Source organism: Callithrix jacchus, chromosome 8, assembly GCF_049354715.1.
Source record: "Callithrix jacchus isolate 240 chromosome 8, calJac240_pri, whole genome shotgun sequence".
In the NCBI taxonomy this organism is placed as follows: Eukaryota; Metazoa; Chordata; class Mammalia; order Primates; family Cebidae; genus Callithrix; species Callithrix jacchus.
The window spans coordinates 36698132-36711395 of record NC_133509.1 but is presented as its reverse complement, the minus strand read 5'-3'; the positions used below and the strand labels follow the sequence as shown (position 1 = coordinate 36711395).

Below are 13264 nucleotides of genomic sequence, written 5' to 3'. Positions count from 1 at the left end.
CCATATGTCCTAAAATCACTGGAACAATGGGTCTAATTTTTAGCTCTTCTGCTCTGCTCTCCTGGCCATCTCAACAAGAAAGAGAATAGATCTTTTAACCTGCTGCTCCCCGGCTAATGACCTGTAAGATGCCCTGTAAGATGCCTTTCCTTTTAACTCATTCATCAGACGCCACAAAATAAAATACGTCCCTCCTCTCCCACTAGCTTGATTTCTCTGGGCTACTAGTTTAGTGTATTTATGGTGTATGAGTCATCAAGCTGCCTCCTGATTGGATAAAAACCAAGCACCTCTGAGACCGTCAGTCAATTACAGCTATTCTCAGCTTCATTCACAGATTTATTAGCTTGCACACACAGAGAGAAATTCATTCGGCAAAGTTCATTCATAAAAATTTCAACACGCTGCGTATCATCCTGCACATCTCAGCTTTCGGCTGCAAATGGGCTTCTGAAAAAAGCTCCGAGAGGAGTCCAGGAGGGAGGGAAGCTCTGAGCGAGGGTGGGCAGGCGGGGAGGGGATCTGAAGAACAGGACCCATCACAAGTCAGTGAAACAATGCGGAACAGCGCCCGTCAGTAGTACTCCTGGCTGGTAGCCCAGAACGGGATGCAAGACCAGATCTTCCAAGAGAGGGCAGCCTTTGGAATCAACGAACCCAGGCAGAAGGGCCTTTGGCTCATAGATACATTTTTTTTTTTCTTTTTAAATGAACAATCACTGGAACAAATAAAGGGTTAATAGGCCAGTCATTTGCTCCGCCCTGTGGGAGCCGAAGGGAGCAGGTTTGAAAGTTCCTGTGTGTAGAACAGGAGGCTGGGGTGAGGGTGGGAGTGGGGGTGCCAAATATTTCTACTTGGCTCCTGCAAGGCTAGTGATGCGGCGGCCCCCCCGGGAGGGTGCTCGGCCGGGCTCTGTGCCTCAGAGTTGGCCGTGAGCGACCTCCGCCGCCAGGAGCGTGAGTCTAGGCTCTCCGAACGAGGATTCCAAGGCGAGAACACTGGTGCCTCTGCCTGGGCCAGGGAGGGACGGAAATCAGGGCAGAGGAGGCGTTTCCCCAATGGGCTGTCACCCTTAAGGGGCCAGGAGCCGAGGTGGGCGAGCGCGAGAGCAGAGTTGGAGAGGTAGCTGCTGCGAGTTGCATCCGGCTTTGAGGCATTTGATGTCTGCACCGTTTATCTACTAGACGAAGAGGCGATTTATGCAACAGTATCCTGTTTCAGCACTGCCAAGGCTATGCGAGAACGCGGCCAGGACAGCCTGGCAGGACTCGTGCTGTATGTAGGACTCTTCGGGCACCCCGGGATGCTGCACAGGGCCAAGTACAGCCGCTTTCGGAACGAGTCGATCACGTCCTTGGACGAAGGTAGCCCCGGAGGCTCGGTCGGGAACAAGGGCTCGCCGCAGCCTCCCCACCCCACCCTGTCACCTCACCTGCCAGCTGAAGATGCCACCTTGCCATCGCAGGAGAGCCCCACCCCACTGTGCACCTTGATCCCCCGCATGGCGAGCATGAAGCTGGCCAACCCGGCCACTTTGCTGAGTCTGAAAAACTTTTGCCTGGGTACCAAAGAGGTGCCTCGGCTGAAGCTCCAGGAAAGCCGGGACCCAGGTTCCAGCAGCTCATCATCCCCAGAAACCAGTCTAAGTGGGTCTGGGACTGCACCTCCACCGCAGCCGGACCTGGTGGGCCACAGGGCAACCGCCTTAACCCCTGATTCGTGCCCACTTCCTCGCCCTAGGGAGCCACCTCTTAGGAGCAGGCAGGACAGACACTTTCTACCGCACCTGTTGGGGATGGGCATGAACTACTGTGTGAGGGTAAGTCCATTTTCCTCTCTGCATTGTTTCTAAGAATTTCTATGGAAGGGGGCATCTCCTCTGCTCTCTGCAAGGGGCCTAACGTTTACCTGCCTGCTGGGTTCTGTGGTTTGGACAGGACATTATACAACTGAATCAAGGAGGAGGGGAGCTGGGTTTACAAATGGCCCTACAACTATCTGATTTGTACGGGAGTCAGGCAGCCTTTGGTTCAAGGACATGAACTGGTGCTAACTTGTAGGATGTGAACTTGTAGGTACTTGGCAGGTGTAGAGGCAAGTTTTGATAGAGTCAGCTGATGGCACCACTTTGTCCCCACTGGACCCAGTATTCTGGCCAAAAAGAGTCAAGGACTTCCATTCTGATCAGTGATTGAGACCTGGTAGGTTATACTGGCCTTTGTATTTTGGATGAATACAGCAAAGATTTCTGTGCCAGAGAAATATATGGTGTATAAGGGGCTTGAATTATTCTTTAAAAATTTATTTCAGAATTTAACAGACACTTCTCAAAACATGTCCGAGTCTCTAACCTTGCACTAGTAGCTAGTCTTAGCTCTCCGGTGCACACTTATTGCCTTTACTGCCTACGCTGCAGCAATTAGGCCTCATCCATGGGTTATGTGCAAAATCAAGGTCCTTACTGGTCTTGCATCTGTCCTTGCTCGGTCAAGATTTGGGCAAATGAAGATTTGGCCTGTGCCCTTTTGGTGCTCACATTTCAATGAGGGAGATCAATGAATACATGTGAAATACTAAGAGAATAATACGTAGCAATAGATACTAATATAAGAATGCCGAGGGAATTCAGAAAAAGGGAAAGATTATGTGGTCTGGGATTCATTCACATGGGACACCCTTGGGAGAAGATGAATCTTGGAAGAAATATCAGATCTGGGTTGGCAGAAAGGAGGAGATTCCGGGTAGGCCAAGAATAGGAGCAAAGTCACTGTGGTGGTTACAGGGGAGCATCACACAGCTGGGCCTCATTGAGGAGGAAGCAGAATGCTGGATAGCAGTGGGTGACTGAGGGAGGAGTTGGCAGGTAGCACTCAAACAAGTATGTGTTGAATAAAGACAAATAGAGATCACAGGTAGCTTGGGAGAAGGGAGTCGTTGACCAAAGGTCTTAAATGCCAAATGAGGAGACTGAAAATACCCTGACTGGTAAATGAGAATCCTCCTAGGTTTGTAGGACATGACTTGCTGAAAGTAATTTTTGAAAGGCCAGATGGCTGATTTATTTGACATGGATTGAAGCAGGAAAAAATTAGAGACTTGAAGGCCAGTAAGAAAAGTACTCTGAGAGTTTAGGTATGAGGGTATGAGAACGTGGATTAAGATGGAGAGGAGAGAAAGGAGGTGAATGGTAAGGCATTCTGTGAAAGAAGAACGAGAGAAGCCTCAACAATCCTGGGAGATTCATCAGATCGTTTCATGTCATAATACAAATAATAGAACAGTGAACATGTATTGAGCAGTGGGTAGATTGATTAGTTTGTTCCTGTTGTTTATCAGTCATGAATGATTATTGATGGAGGGCTGTAAAGGGTGAAAAAAACACTTTCCAGTTGAAGTCTCAGAATGACATCAGTGATGCCAATGACGGAAACAGAGTAAATTAGGAAGTGGACTCGTTTTAAGTTGGTTTTTGACATATTAAACTTAATGTCATGATCTCTAACTAATGCTGATATGTAGGCAGACAGTTATATGAGACTGGCACACAGGTGAGATGTCTGATCTGAAGGCATAAATTAGAGAGCTGGCCCAATAACTGTATTATAAACAGACAATTAGGATCTCAAGGAAGCCCCAACAATAAACATCAGAATAGTTACAGAGAGAGCAGACTTGGGCAGTCCTGGCAAATGGATAACTAAAACCTCTAAAGAAGATAAATGTCTGGAACATGCAGCTCCTGCCTCCTCCACAGCAGCATGGTGCATAATGAAAATATTTTCATGTATCTAGTCAAAGTTCATGGGCATATTCTCATTTGTCAAGATGAGGTGTGTGCCAGGCCCTCAAGGGAAAATGAGTGACTCTCCAACTCTGGGCTCTCTGCACCGGCCTTACCATCACCTGCACATCCTCCAGCCTCTGCCTCACCTTTCCTTTCCTCTTGTGCCTCCTGCAACGTCCCCATACCTACACACCTGTACAATTTTAAATGTGAAAAGAGGTGCCGTGTGATCTCCAGTTTCCCAGGAAGTGCCTCCTCTGGCGTTTTAGATTTTTAATGAGGGCACCATCTGTCTTTTCATGGCCATAATCACTGACCCCAGAAAAAGTGCCGACCCCATGACCCAAATGAACCTCACAAGATTGCCAATATCCGTGACATCTAATACAAGCTAATGACATCTCTTATGAGATCAAAATACATGAAACAGCTTACTTTATTAATTTTTACAGAATCCTAACTTGAAAGATGGAAGAGACTCAGAAGTTATCAAGGTCAATTCCTTTATGGCGAAACCAAACCCAGATAAGTAGTTTTTTAAAGGCCAGGCAAGTGAGTTAAAAGCAGAGTGAGATCTGGAGCCCAAACCTCCTGTGTGCCTTTCTTATTTGTCTTCACTACAGGTGTCCATCCTGTTCCTCAGAATTCTTTTGAGATGGGAACCAATTGTTAAAAATAAAATGCCAAGCTATTAATTTAAGTAAAAGATACCATACCAAATGGGCCAAAGTTGTGAGCCCTTTATTCCCATCTGTAGGAAAAAGCACAAAAGAAAATTTAAATCAAACCTTGCCCGGTAATAATGGATTCGGAGGAGAGAACTGAGAGAGATGATCTTAATGGCTAGTTGACACAGGTCTGGTGGATTTAGGGGCAAATTTTACAGGAAAAAAACCACCCCATATTCTATCTTCTTATCCATATCATGTGACTGCTCCCTCCCTGCCCCAACTTATTTGCTAATCCATTCATCTATTTATTCAACAAGTATGTATTATAAATCATTTATGCAGCAGGAACTGTCTTAGGCATTGGGCATCCATGAACAAAACGAATCAGTTCTAAGCATCAGTAAACAAGAGATCAGGTCTGAACCATTGTGAAATATTCTAGTGAGTAGAGATAAGTTCAACTATTTCAGATGGTAGTAAGTGCTATGGAGAGCAATAAAGTGGGGTAAGTGAAAAAGGCAGGAGCTTGGGTGGGAATGGAAGGCCGTTCTTCTGGGTAAAAAAATGGGATTGTTATAGCTACTCTTTATTTTGTTTTCTTGCATCTGTTCTCTTTAAAATAGGGACTATATTTTCCATCTGTGCTGTGCCAGAGTTGATGGTGGGTTAAACCTTCTGTTTTTAAAAAATGGCTCTTTATTTGGTCTTATGGTGTAGAATCAATTACACAGCTGAAAATACTTGATGAATCCTGAGCACCTGTTTTTGAGTAACTTTCATTTAAGCTCAGACTTTGGACCCCCTGAAGGTTTCTCAGGGAAGGGGGCCTAGCAAACCATTCTTTGAACGATATTGAGACAGGAACGATATTGAGACAGTGAGGTCCCGCTCTGGGCAAAGTAGTGAGGTAGGCCGAGCGCATTGAATGGTGTCAAATGTGACTTCTTTCTCCCCTTAAGACTAAGTCTCCTTTCTTTAGAGGCCTTTCCAAGTGCATTCATCCATCAGCAGACATTCAGTTAAGGGTCTCCCAGGTGCCCGGCATAGTGTGGAATGTGGAAAATCTACAACGTGACACTGTTCTCTTCTTTAAAATGAGGAATTGGCCTGTATGGCCTTAAAAGCCCCTCACAGCAGCAGCATTTAATGACTCTAGGGTTCCTTTCTCACATGGGAGGTGTTTAAAATGTTAGTTTCCTTTCCAACTCTCAGCTTGGCTCAAAGACTTAATCAAGCAGAGGCAAAGAAACCAGCCTGATGAGCTTTGGCAGTTAACTGCAGTACCCTCACCACAACCCCCAGAGGGAGGCTGTGTCCTCCAGGTCAGGACGCTGAGAGCCCAAGTGTTCTTGATCCACAGGATACTTCACAACCAGTAAGCGGCAGACTGAGGATTCCTATCCAGGTGTGTCTCACTCCGATGCTCCTCCTCTTCCCAACCTCTCACTTGCCTCCAAGTAAGACAGGCAGTCTTTGAAGTATGGGAATGGAGTAGCGTATGAAAGACCACACAGTGCAGGGCAGCCTCATCGTAGGACCAGCCCATGGAACTTGCCTTGTCATATGCATTTGCATGATTTCAGTCTCTTCACTGCAGCCCAGACAACTGTTTCCCAGATGGTACTCATTTCCTAGGGCTGCTGAAAGAAGTACCACAGACTGGGTGGCTTACTACTGTAGAAATCAATTCTCTCACAGTTCTTGAGGCTAGACATCTGAAATCAAGATATCAACCAAGTCACGCTGTCTCTAAAAGCCCTAGGGGAGGAATCCTAGAGCTTTTCCTGGTCCCTTCTAGCTTTTGGTGGTTGCCAGCAATTCTTGGTGCTGCTTGGCTTGTAGATGCAGCACTCCAATCTCTGCTTCTGTCTGCAGATGCATTCTTTCTGTGTGTCCATTGCCAAAGCTCCCCCTTTTCTAGAAGAGCATAAGTCATTGGATTAGGGCTCACTCTCACCTGGTATAATCTCATCTTCACTTGATTACATTTGCAAAGACCCTATTTCTAAAGAAGATCACACTCACAAGTTCTGAGGGTTGACTTGGACATACCTTTTTTGGTAGATATAATTCAACCCGTAACAGTCCCCAAGAACATTTATTGCAATGTGTTTGCTCACATAGAACTTCTTGGGTATCAAGATCATCAGCTTTGTGTGCAAATATGAATTGATGTTGAAAGAGTTTCTTTAATTCCTTTGTAAATCCCACAGTATACTCTTACCATCGATCTCCTGTCTAAGGTATCTTATCACTGAGCCAGTAAACTAGGATTGTCAATCATCTATTGTCTAGACTAGATGTCTACCTCAAGTAGCTTTTCCATAGGAGAGTACAGGTCTAGGAGTTTGAAAACTTGTATTAAAGGAGTTTGGAGGCTCCTTTATTAAAGGAATATATTAAAGTAATGACACTAAGCTGTGTGACCTTGAGTGAGTCACTTAACCTCTCTGGGCCTCATTTTCTCATATTTGAAAGAAATTTCTGCCAGGCACAGTGGCTTACGCCTGTAATACCAGTACTTAGGGAGGTCGAGTCAGGTGGATCATTTGAGGTCAGGAGTTCCAGATCAGCCTGGCCAACATAGTGAAACCCCATCTAAATTTTTTAAAAATACAAAAATCAGCCAGGCATGGTTGCGTGCACCTGTAGCCCAAGCTACTTGGGAGGCTGAGCTGGGAGGATCATTTGAACCCAGGAAGTGGAGATTGCAATGAGCTGAGATCATGCCACTACACTCCAGCCTGGGTAACAGAGTGAGACTCTGTCTTAAAAAAAAAAAGAAAAGAAAAGAAAACAAAAAAAGAATAAGTTTGAACAAAATGCTGCTTAAAATCCTGAGACTCCAGGTCTTCTTTCTGACCTGTCTGAAACCCCTTACTACTAGGATCTCTTTTGGTTAGAAAGAGTTTCCTTGAGGAAATAATGTTTGTCCACTTTATGTTAGCAGAGGAGAGAAAGAACGTCCTTCAGGGATGCATGAACTTTTATTTTAGCACTCTCTTACTAACACTGAGCTGGCTTCACCAGTAACGCAGAAAGGCGGGTGTTACACAGTCATGGGCGGAGGCAGTAAGTTTTAGAGAGGTGGAGGGTGGTGGAACAGCATCCAAGAGTAGGATTCCAGGGAGGGGTGAAGCGTGGGCTAGTTTGGGGGCAGGCCAGGGTTAAAAGAGGTGAGTGATAGTAGATGGGATTATGGGAACATGGCATTGCTCATGTGTCTGGCCACCTACATCTGACTGGGCTTGGTGTCCAACAGGAGGACTGCAGGAACGACAGAAATTAAGCCATTTCTATTTCCTCTAGACAAAAGAACCAAGAGAAAAAGGCCTTGCCACCCATAATCTGGTAACTCTAACTTTGAAAGAGGGAGATTTGTAACTCCAGGAGACTCCTGGAGAGACAATCCTATGGTTTACATAATGAAGCCAGACCTGGGTGTTTCAGGCACCCAGAGTGAAGGGACATGGCTTTCTGTCCCTGTACACTTCCCTCTTTTCTGAGTTATTGGTGGTTGAGAGGGAGGTAGTATGGATTGGAGGAAATAATTCAAGCTAAAACTGATGACTCAGCATTGCGGGTATCCTATTTTCTTTCCTATTTCTTTCTTGGAGTAGATGTGGAAGTAGATTCTGCTAGAACTTAGAGAAAGCCTGGCAAGTTTGACCTGTTCCTCGTCCTTCTCTCTAGATCTTCACATGTCCCTTGATTGATCCAGTCCTTCCCTACCCCTTAGCTGCAAGGAAGACCTTAGAGATTAGGGAATCCACACAGTTCATTCTGCAGTTGAGGAAACTAAGGCTCAGACATGTGAAGTGACTTGCCCCAAACCACACATCTACCAGTGGTGGAGCCCAGACAAGAGCCCCAGTTCTGTGTGCAGCACTCTATTTTCTTCCCCCACCTTGCTTCGCCTTCCCCCACTCTCTGAACCAAATGTGCTACACCAAATGCCTCTACTTGATTAAAATGCTGGGTGTGCTTTTTGGGAAAATAATTACAGAAACTTTTTTTCTAATGGGAAAATTGTCTTAAAATAGGAGTGAGAAGAAAAAAGGGAGCACGGAAGAGTGGCAAGGAGACCAAAGAACACTGGCTCGGCCAGTGTCAACCTTTGGATTAAGAGGACCCGTGGGCGGCAGTATGTCCGTGTTGGACTAGGACATGTTCGCACATGCATGGACTGGCCCCTGTTTCATTCATTTTCTACAACCCCAATCACCTTAGGGTCATTTCCCCAATATGGGTTCCTCTCGTTTCCACGTTTATATTACTCTGAAACCAATGCAGTGTTATCCTGTGGAGGGACCTAACCAACTCTAGATCCCAATATGACAGTTCAATCACCAGGAGAGTGATCTAAATAAATGATGCACACATGCTGCCCCACATCCCCCTCCTACCCTGCTTCACTCACTTACATCATCTGTCTGCACCTGAAGGTGGCTAGGTTTGCACACCGCCCGTGGCATTGGAATGTGAAGACATTTCTAACCCCTTTGTCTTTCATTTTCCGCTTCAGAATATGTGGGAAAGAAGCTGATAATGTCCTTTTCCTGGGTAAACATACTGGGATGTCTTTCTTTTATGCAAAGGGACAAAGAGTACTGGGGGCTGCATGAGACCCAAGAGAGAGATCCTGCCTTAACTCAGGGAGCGTTTTCTTATTCTAACAATGTTGCAAAGAGTTTTAAGGGGAGTAGAACTCCAGGATTAGTACAGGCTGTTCCTATTTCATGAAGAGATTGTGAGTGAAAAGTTAATTTGTACATCAGTTCTTTGAGACCTGAAATTTCCCAGAGAAATAAAACTAAAACTTGATAAGCTTTCTTATACAGTTAGGGAGAGGATAAAATAACAAACCGTATGTAAAAAGCTTAGCACAGAGCCTGTCTCATCGTAGGCCCCCAGTGGAGGGAGGAGGATGGACTTTCAATAGTCTAGGGGTGCTCTGGGCCCAAAACTCAGGATAGACTGAACGTGGTTTTTGCATTTCCCCACATTCTTTTGGCATACTTTCTCCTGGCCAGCAGCGCCGCCCTGGCAGAACTTTCTTCCCTGAGTCTTGTCTGGTGCTGCTCACCAGGGAAGACCTGCCTTCTCTTGAGCTGCCTGTTTGCTAGTCAGCCCCCTGCTCTTCCAGGACAGCATAGCGGAAAGCATCTGCATTTCGGACAGATGTTTATTTACTTCACTGACTCTTTATTGTCATTTTTGCCAAAAGTTTGCTGAGGGCCACCTCTATCCGTTAAAAATGCTTGTTAAAAATGCAGATTCCCAGTCCCCATATTGGACTTACTGGACCAGAACATCTGAGGCCGGGGCCTAGAAACCTGCATTTCTTATAAACTCCCTATGTGATTCTGCAGTAGAGAAGATTTGGGAAGCTCTGCTGAGTCCAGTCAGCACAGTGGTTCTCAAATGGGGAGTATTTTGCCCCTCAAGGGACATGTGGTAATGGCTGGAGGCATTTCGGATTGTCTTAACTGGGAGGGGAGGGGAGTGCTCCTGGCTTTGAGTGGCTAGAGGGCAGGATGCAGCTAAACAGCCTGCAAGGCCCAGGGCAGTTCCCACAACACAGAATTGTGAGGCCCAACGTGTCAGAAGTGCTGAGGCGGAGAAACCTTGAGCCAGTGGATGAAGTGCATGATCCCGGGATGTAGATTACGAGGTATATCAAATAGAAAAATAAACAACTGCTCAGTGATCCCCGTAATTTTTTTTTTTAAATATATATTTTATTACATTTTAGGTTTTGGGGTACATGTGAAGAACATGCAAGATTGTCACATAGGTACATACATGGCAATGTGGTTTGCTGCCTTCCTCCCCATCACCTGTATCTGGCATTTCTCCCCACGTTATCCCTCCCCAACTCCCCACCCTCTGCTGTTCCTCCCCTAGTTTTTGCCCCCCAGCTGCTTCTAAATTTTCTCATTTTCTTCTTCCCACCCCCACCTTTTTTTTCAGATGGAGTCTCGCTCTGTCGCTTAGGCTGGAGTGCAGTGGCACAATCTCAGCTCACTGCAACCTCTGCCTCCTGGGTTCAAGTGATTCTCTTGCCTTAGCCTCCCGAGTAACTGGGACTACAGGCACGCAGCTAATTTTTGCATTTTTAATAGAGATGGAGTTTCACCATGTTGGCCAGGATGGCCCCAATCTCTTGACCTTGTGATCTTCTGCCTTGGCCTCCCAAAGTGCTGGGATTATAGGCGAGAACCACTGCACCCGGCCCCCTTCTTTCCCCTCTTTTAAATCCACAGCTTCTCTAAAAATGATAGTTCACACCACTTTCCACCCAAACAATATTCCTGTGGCTTCTATATCAGGATCGCAAGTCATGGGATGAGGGTGGGTCACATGAGCCATATGTTGCTGTGAGCCACTTGTACCTCAAGGATGTCCACATTAGACGGATTCTTTCTTAATGCAGGGGCACTTGGGGCTAAATGGCATTGACTGGCTAGCTTAGTGTTTCTTTTTTTGTGGGGGGGGTTGGAAATATGAGATTTTATTAGCATTTATTTAGAAATATAGGAACACATCATCACATTCCCATGAACAGAATAGCTATGATTTGTTGAGCTCTGTGTATGTTGCAGGAAGCTTGCATCAATTACCTCACAATGACCCTGTGGAGTGGGTAGATGGAGAGGAAACTGACACTAAGAGAGGCTCATTATCTGGCCTTGATACTTATAAGTAGCAAGCGTCAGTATTGAAATGGGAGTCCAACATGTAAACTCCATTATTGTAGTTTGCTTTACACAGTGTTTTTTTTTTTAACTTATTTTAAGTTCATAGGTAAACTTGTGTTATGGGGGTTTGTTGTACAGATTATTTCATCACGCACATATTAAGCCTGGTACCCATTAGTTATTTTTCCTAATCCTCTCCCATCTTCCACCCTTCACCCTCTGATAGGCCCCAGTGCATGTTGTTCCCCTCTATATGTCCATAGGTATTCATCATTTGGCTCCCACTTGTAAGTGAGAACATGCAGTATTTGGTTTTCTGTTCCTGCGTTAGTTTGCTAAGGACCGTGGCCTCCAGCTCCATCCCAAGGACATGATCACATTCTTTTTCATGGCTGCATAGTATTCCTTGGTATGTATGTACCACATTTGCTTTATCCAGTCTGTCACTGATGGTCATTTAAGTTGATTCCATGTCTTTGCTATTGTGAATAGTGCTGCAGTGAATACACACATGCATGTGTCTTTATAATATAGCAACCCATATTCCTTTGATTATATACCTAGTAATGGGATTGCTGGGTCGAATGGTACTTGTCTTTAGATCTTTGAGGAATTGCCACACTGTCTTCCACAGTGGTTGAACTAATTCACACTTTCACTAAGAGTATATAAGCAATCCTTTTCTCTACAATCTCACCAGCATCTGTTATTTTTTTGACATTTAATAACCGTTCTGACTGGTGTGAGATGGTATGTGGTTTTGATTTGCATTGCTCTAATGATCAGTGATGCTGAGCTTTTTTCATATAATAGTTGGCCACATAGATGTCTTCTTTTGAGAAGTGTCTGTTCATGTCCTTTACCCAATTTTTAATGGGGTTGTTTGTTTTTTTCTGGTAATTTTGTTTAAGTTCTTTATAGATGGGGGGTATTAGACCTTTGTTGGATGCATAGTTTGCAAAATTTTTCTCCCCTTCTGTGGGTTGTCTGTTTGCTCTGTTGATAGTTGCTTTTGCCGTGAAGACAGCTTTGTATCTTAATCATGGTATCCTACCATTACTTGTACCTTCATTTCCACAGGGAAATGCATTAAGACTTTTAGCAACAAATTTACAAATAAATTTTAAGAGCAGAGGCTGTCTTGAGATTGAAAACTTCCTCTAGTTAGAAGGGATGACATTCCAGAAAGCAAGAGACCTGACAAACCCATGTACTTTAAGGACAACTCCAGAAATTGGATTTTTACCCTCAATATCATCAGAGAATAATTTATTATATATATGAATCATTTATTGGGAAGTGGTGAAATGCATAATTCAAACTTAATTTTTTTTAACCTAATGCCAATCCTGGCTCCTTGAAAGGCCATCATTCCTCCCACGTCCCTCTCAGCTTGGTTCCTTTAACCCTGGACTCAGAACTCACCTGATACATTAAACTACAAAGTTCTGTTTCATAGTGAGTTAAGCTATCCAAGGTCACAGGGCTCATCAGCAGCAGAGCAGACTAAATTTCACATCTCCTTACTCCCAGGCCAGTGCTCTTTCCGCTACATTATGTGAATGAGACATAATTCTTTCATGAGGAGGTGTAGTAGGAAAACAAAGGTGTCCACACAAATTACTGTAATATAGAGAAGGTTATAATAAATGACACCAAAGTGATACCAATGAAGGATTATGGGAGTTCAAAGAAGAAAGGGGACATCTTCAATTTGAGATGTTTAGAGACAGTTTCATTGTAGAAGAGGCATCTTACCTGAGTTTTAAGAAATGGGTACAGTTTCCATAGGCTGAGATGGAAAGAGAACACCCAAGGCAAAGTGAAAACATGGAGGTGGGAAAGTAGGGATGTATTTGGAGAGCAGTGAGTGAGTGCTTTGACTTGGTTGAACCGTGCAAGAGGTATATGTTGGAAATCAGAGGGAAAATAAGATGGATTCATACAACAAGGTTGTATAGTACCTGAAAAGTAGGGTTTTCAACAGAAAGCCACTAGATATTTTTTAAAATGGGGGAATGACAAATGCAGAGATATGCTTTACAAAGATTACATGGGCTACAATCCTCGAGAGGAAGTAAGAGGAGGGAGTCTGGTGAAAGGCAAC

General features: G+C 44.7%; 1 protein-coding gene across 1 annotated transcript in view; it reads left to right on the top strand.

Moving 5' to 3' along the window:
- Window positions 1-923: 923 nt before the first annotated feature.
- Window positions 924-13264, top strand: part of SHC4 (SHC adaptor protein 4) — a 148611-nt gene continuing 136270 nt past the window's right edge. The window contains exon 1 of the mRNA XM_002807191.5: window positions 924-1820. Within this exon, the coding sequence (XP_002807237.4) occupies window positions 1236-1820 (585 nt within the window). The 5' untranslated portion in view covers window positions 924-1235. The remainder of the gene's footprint in view (window positions 1821-13264) is intronic.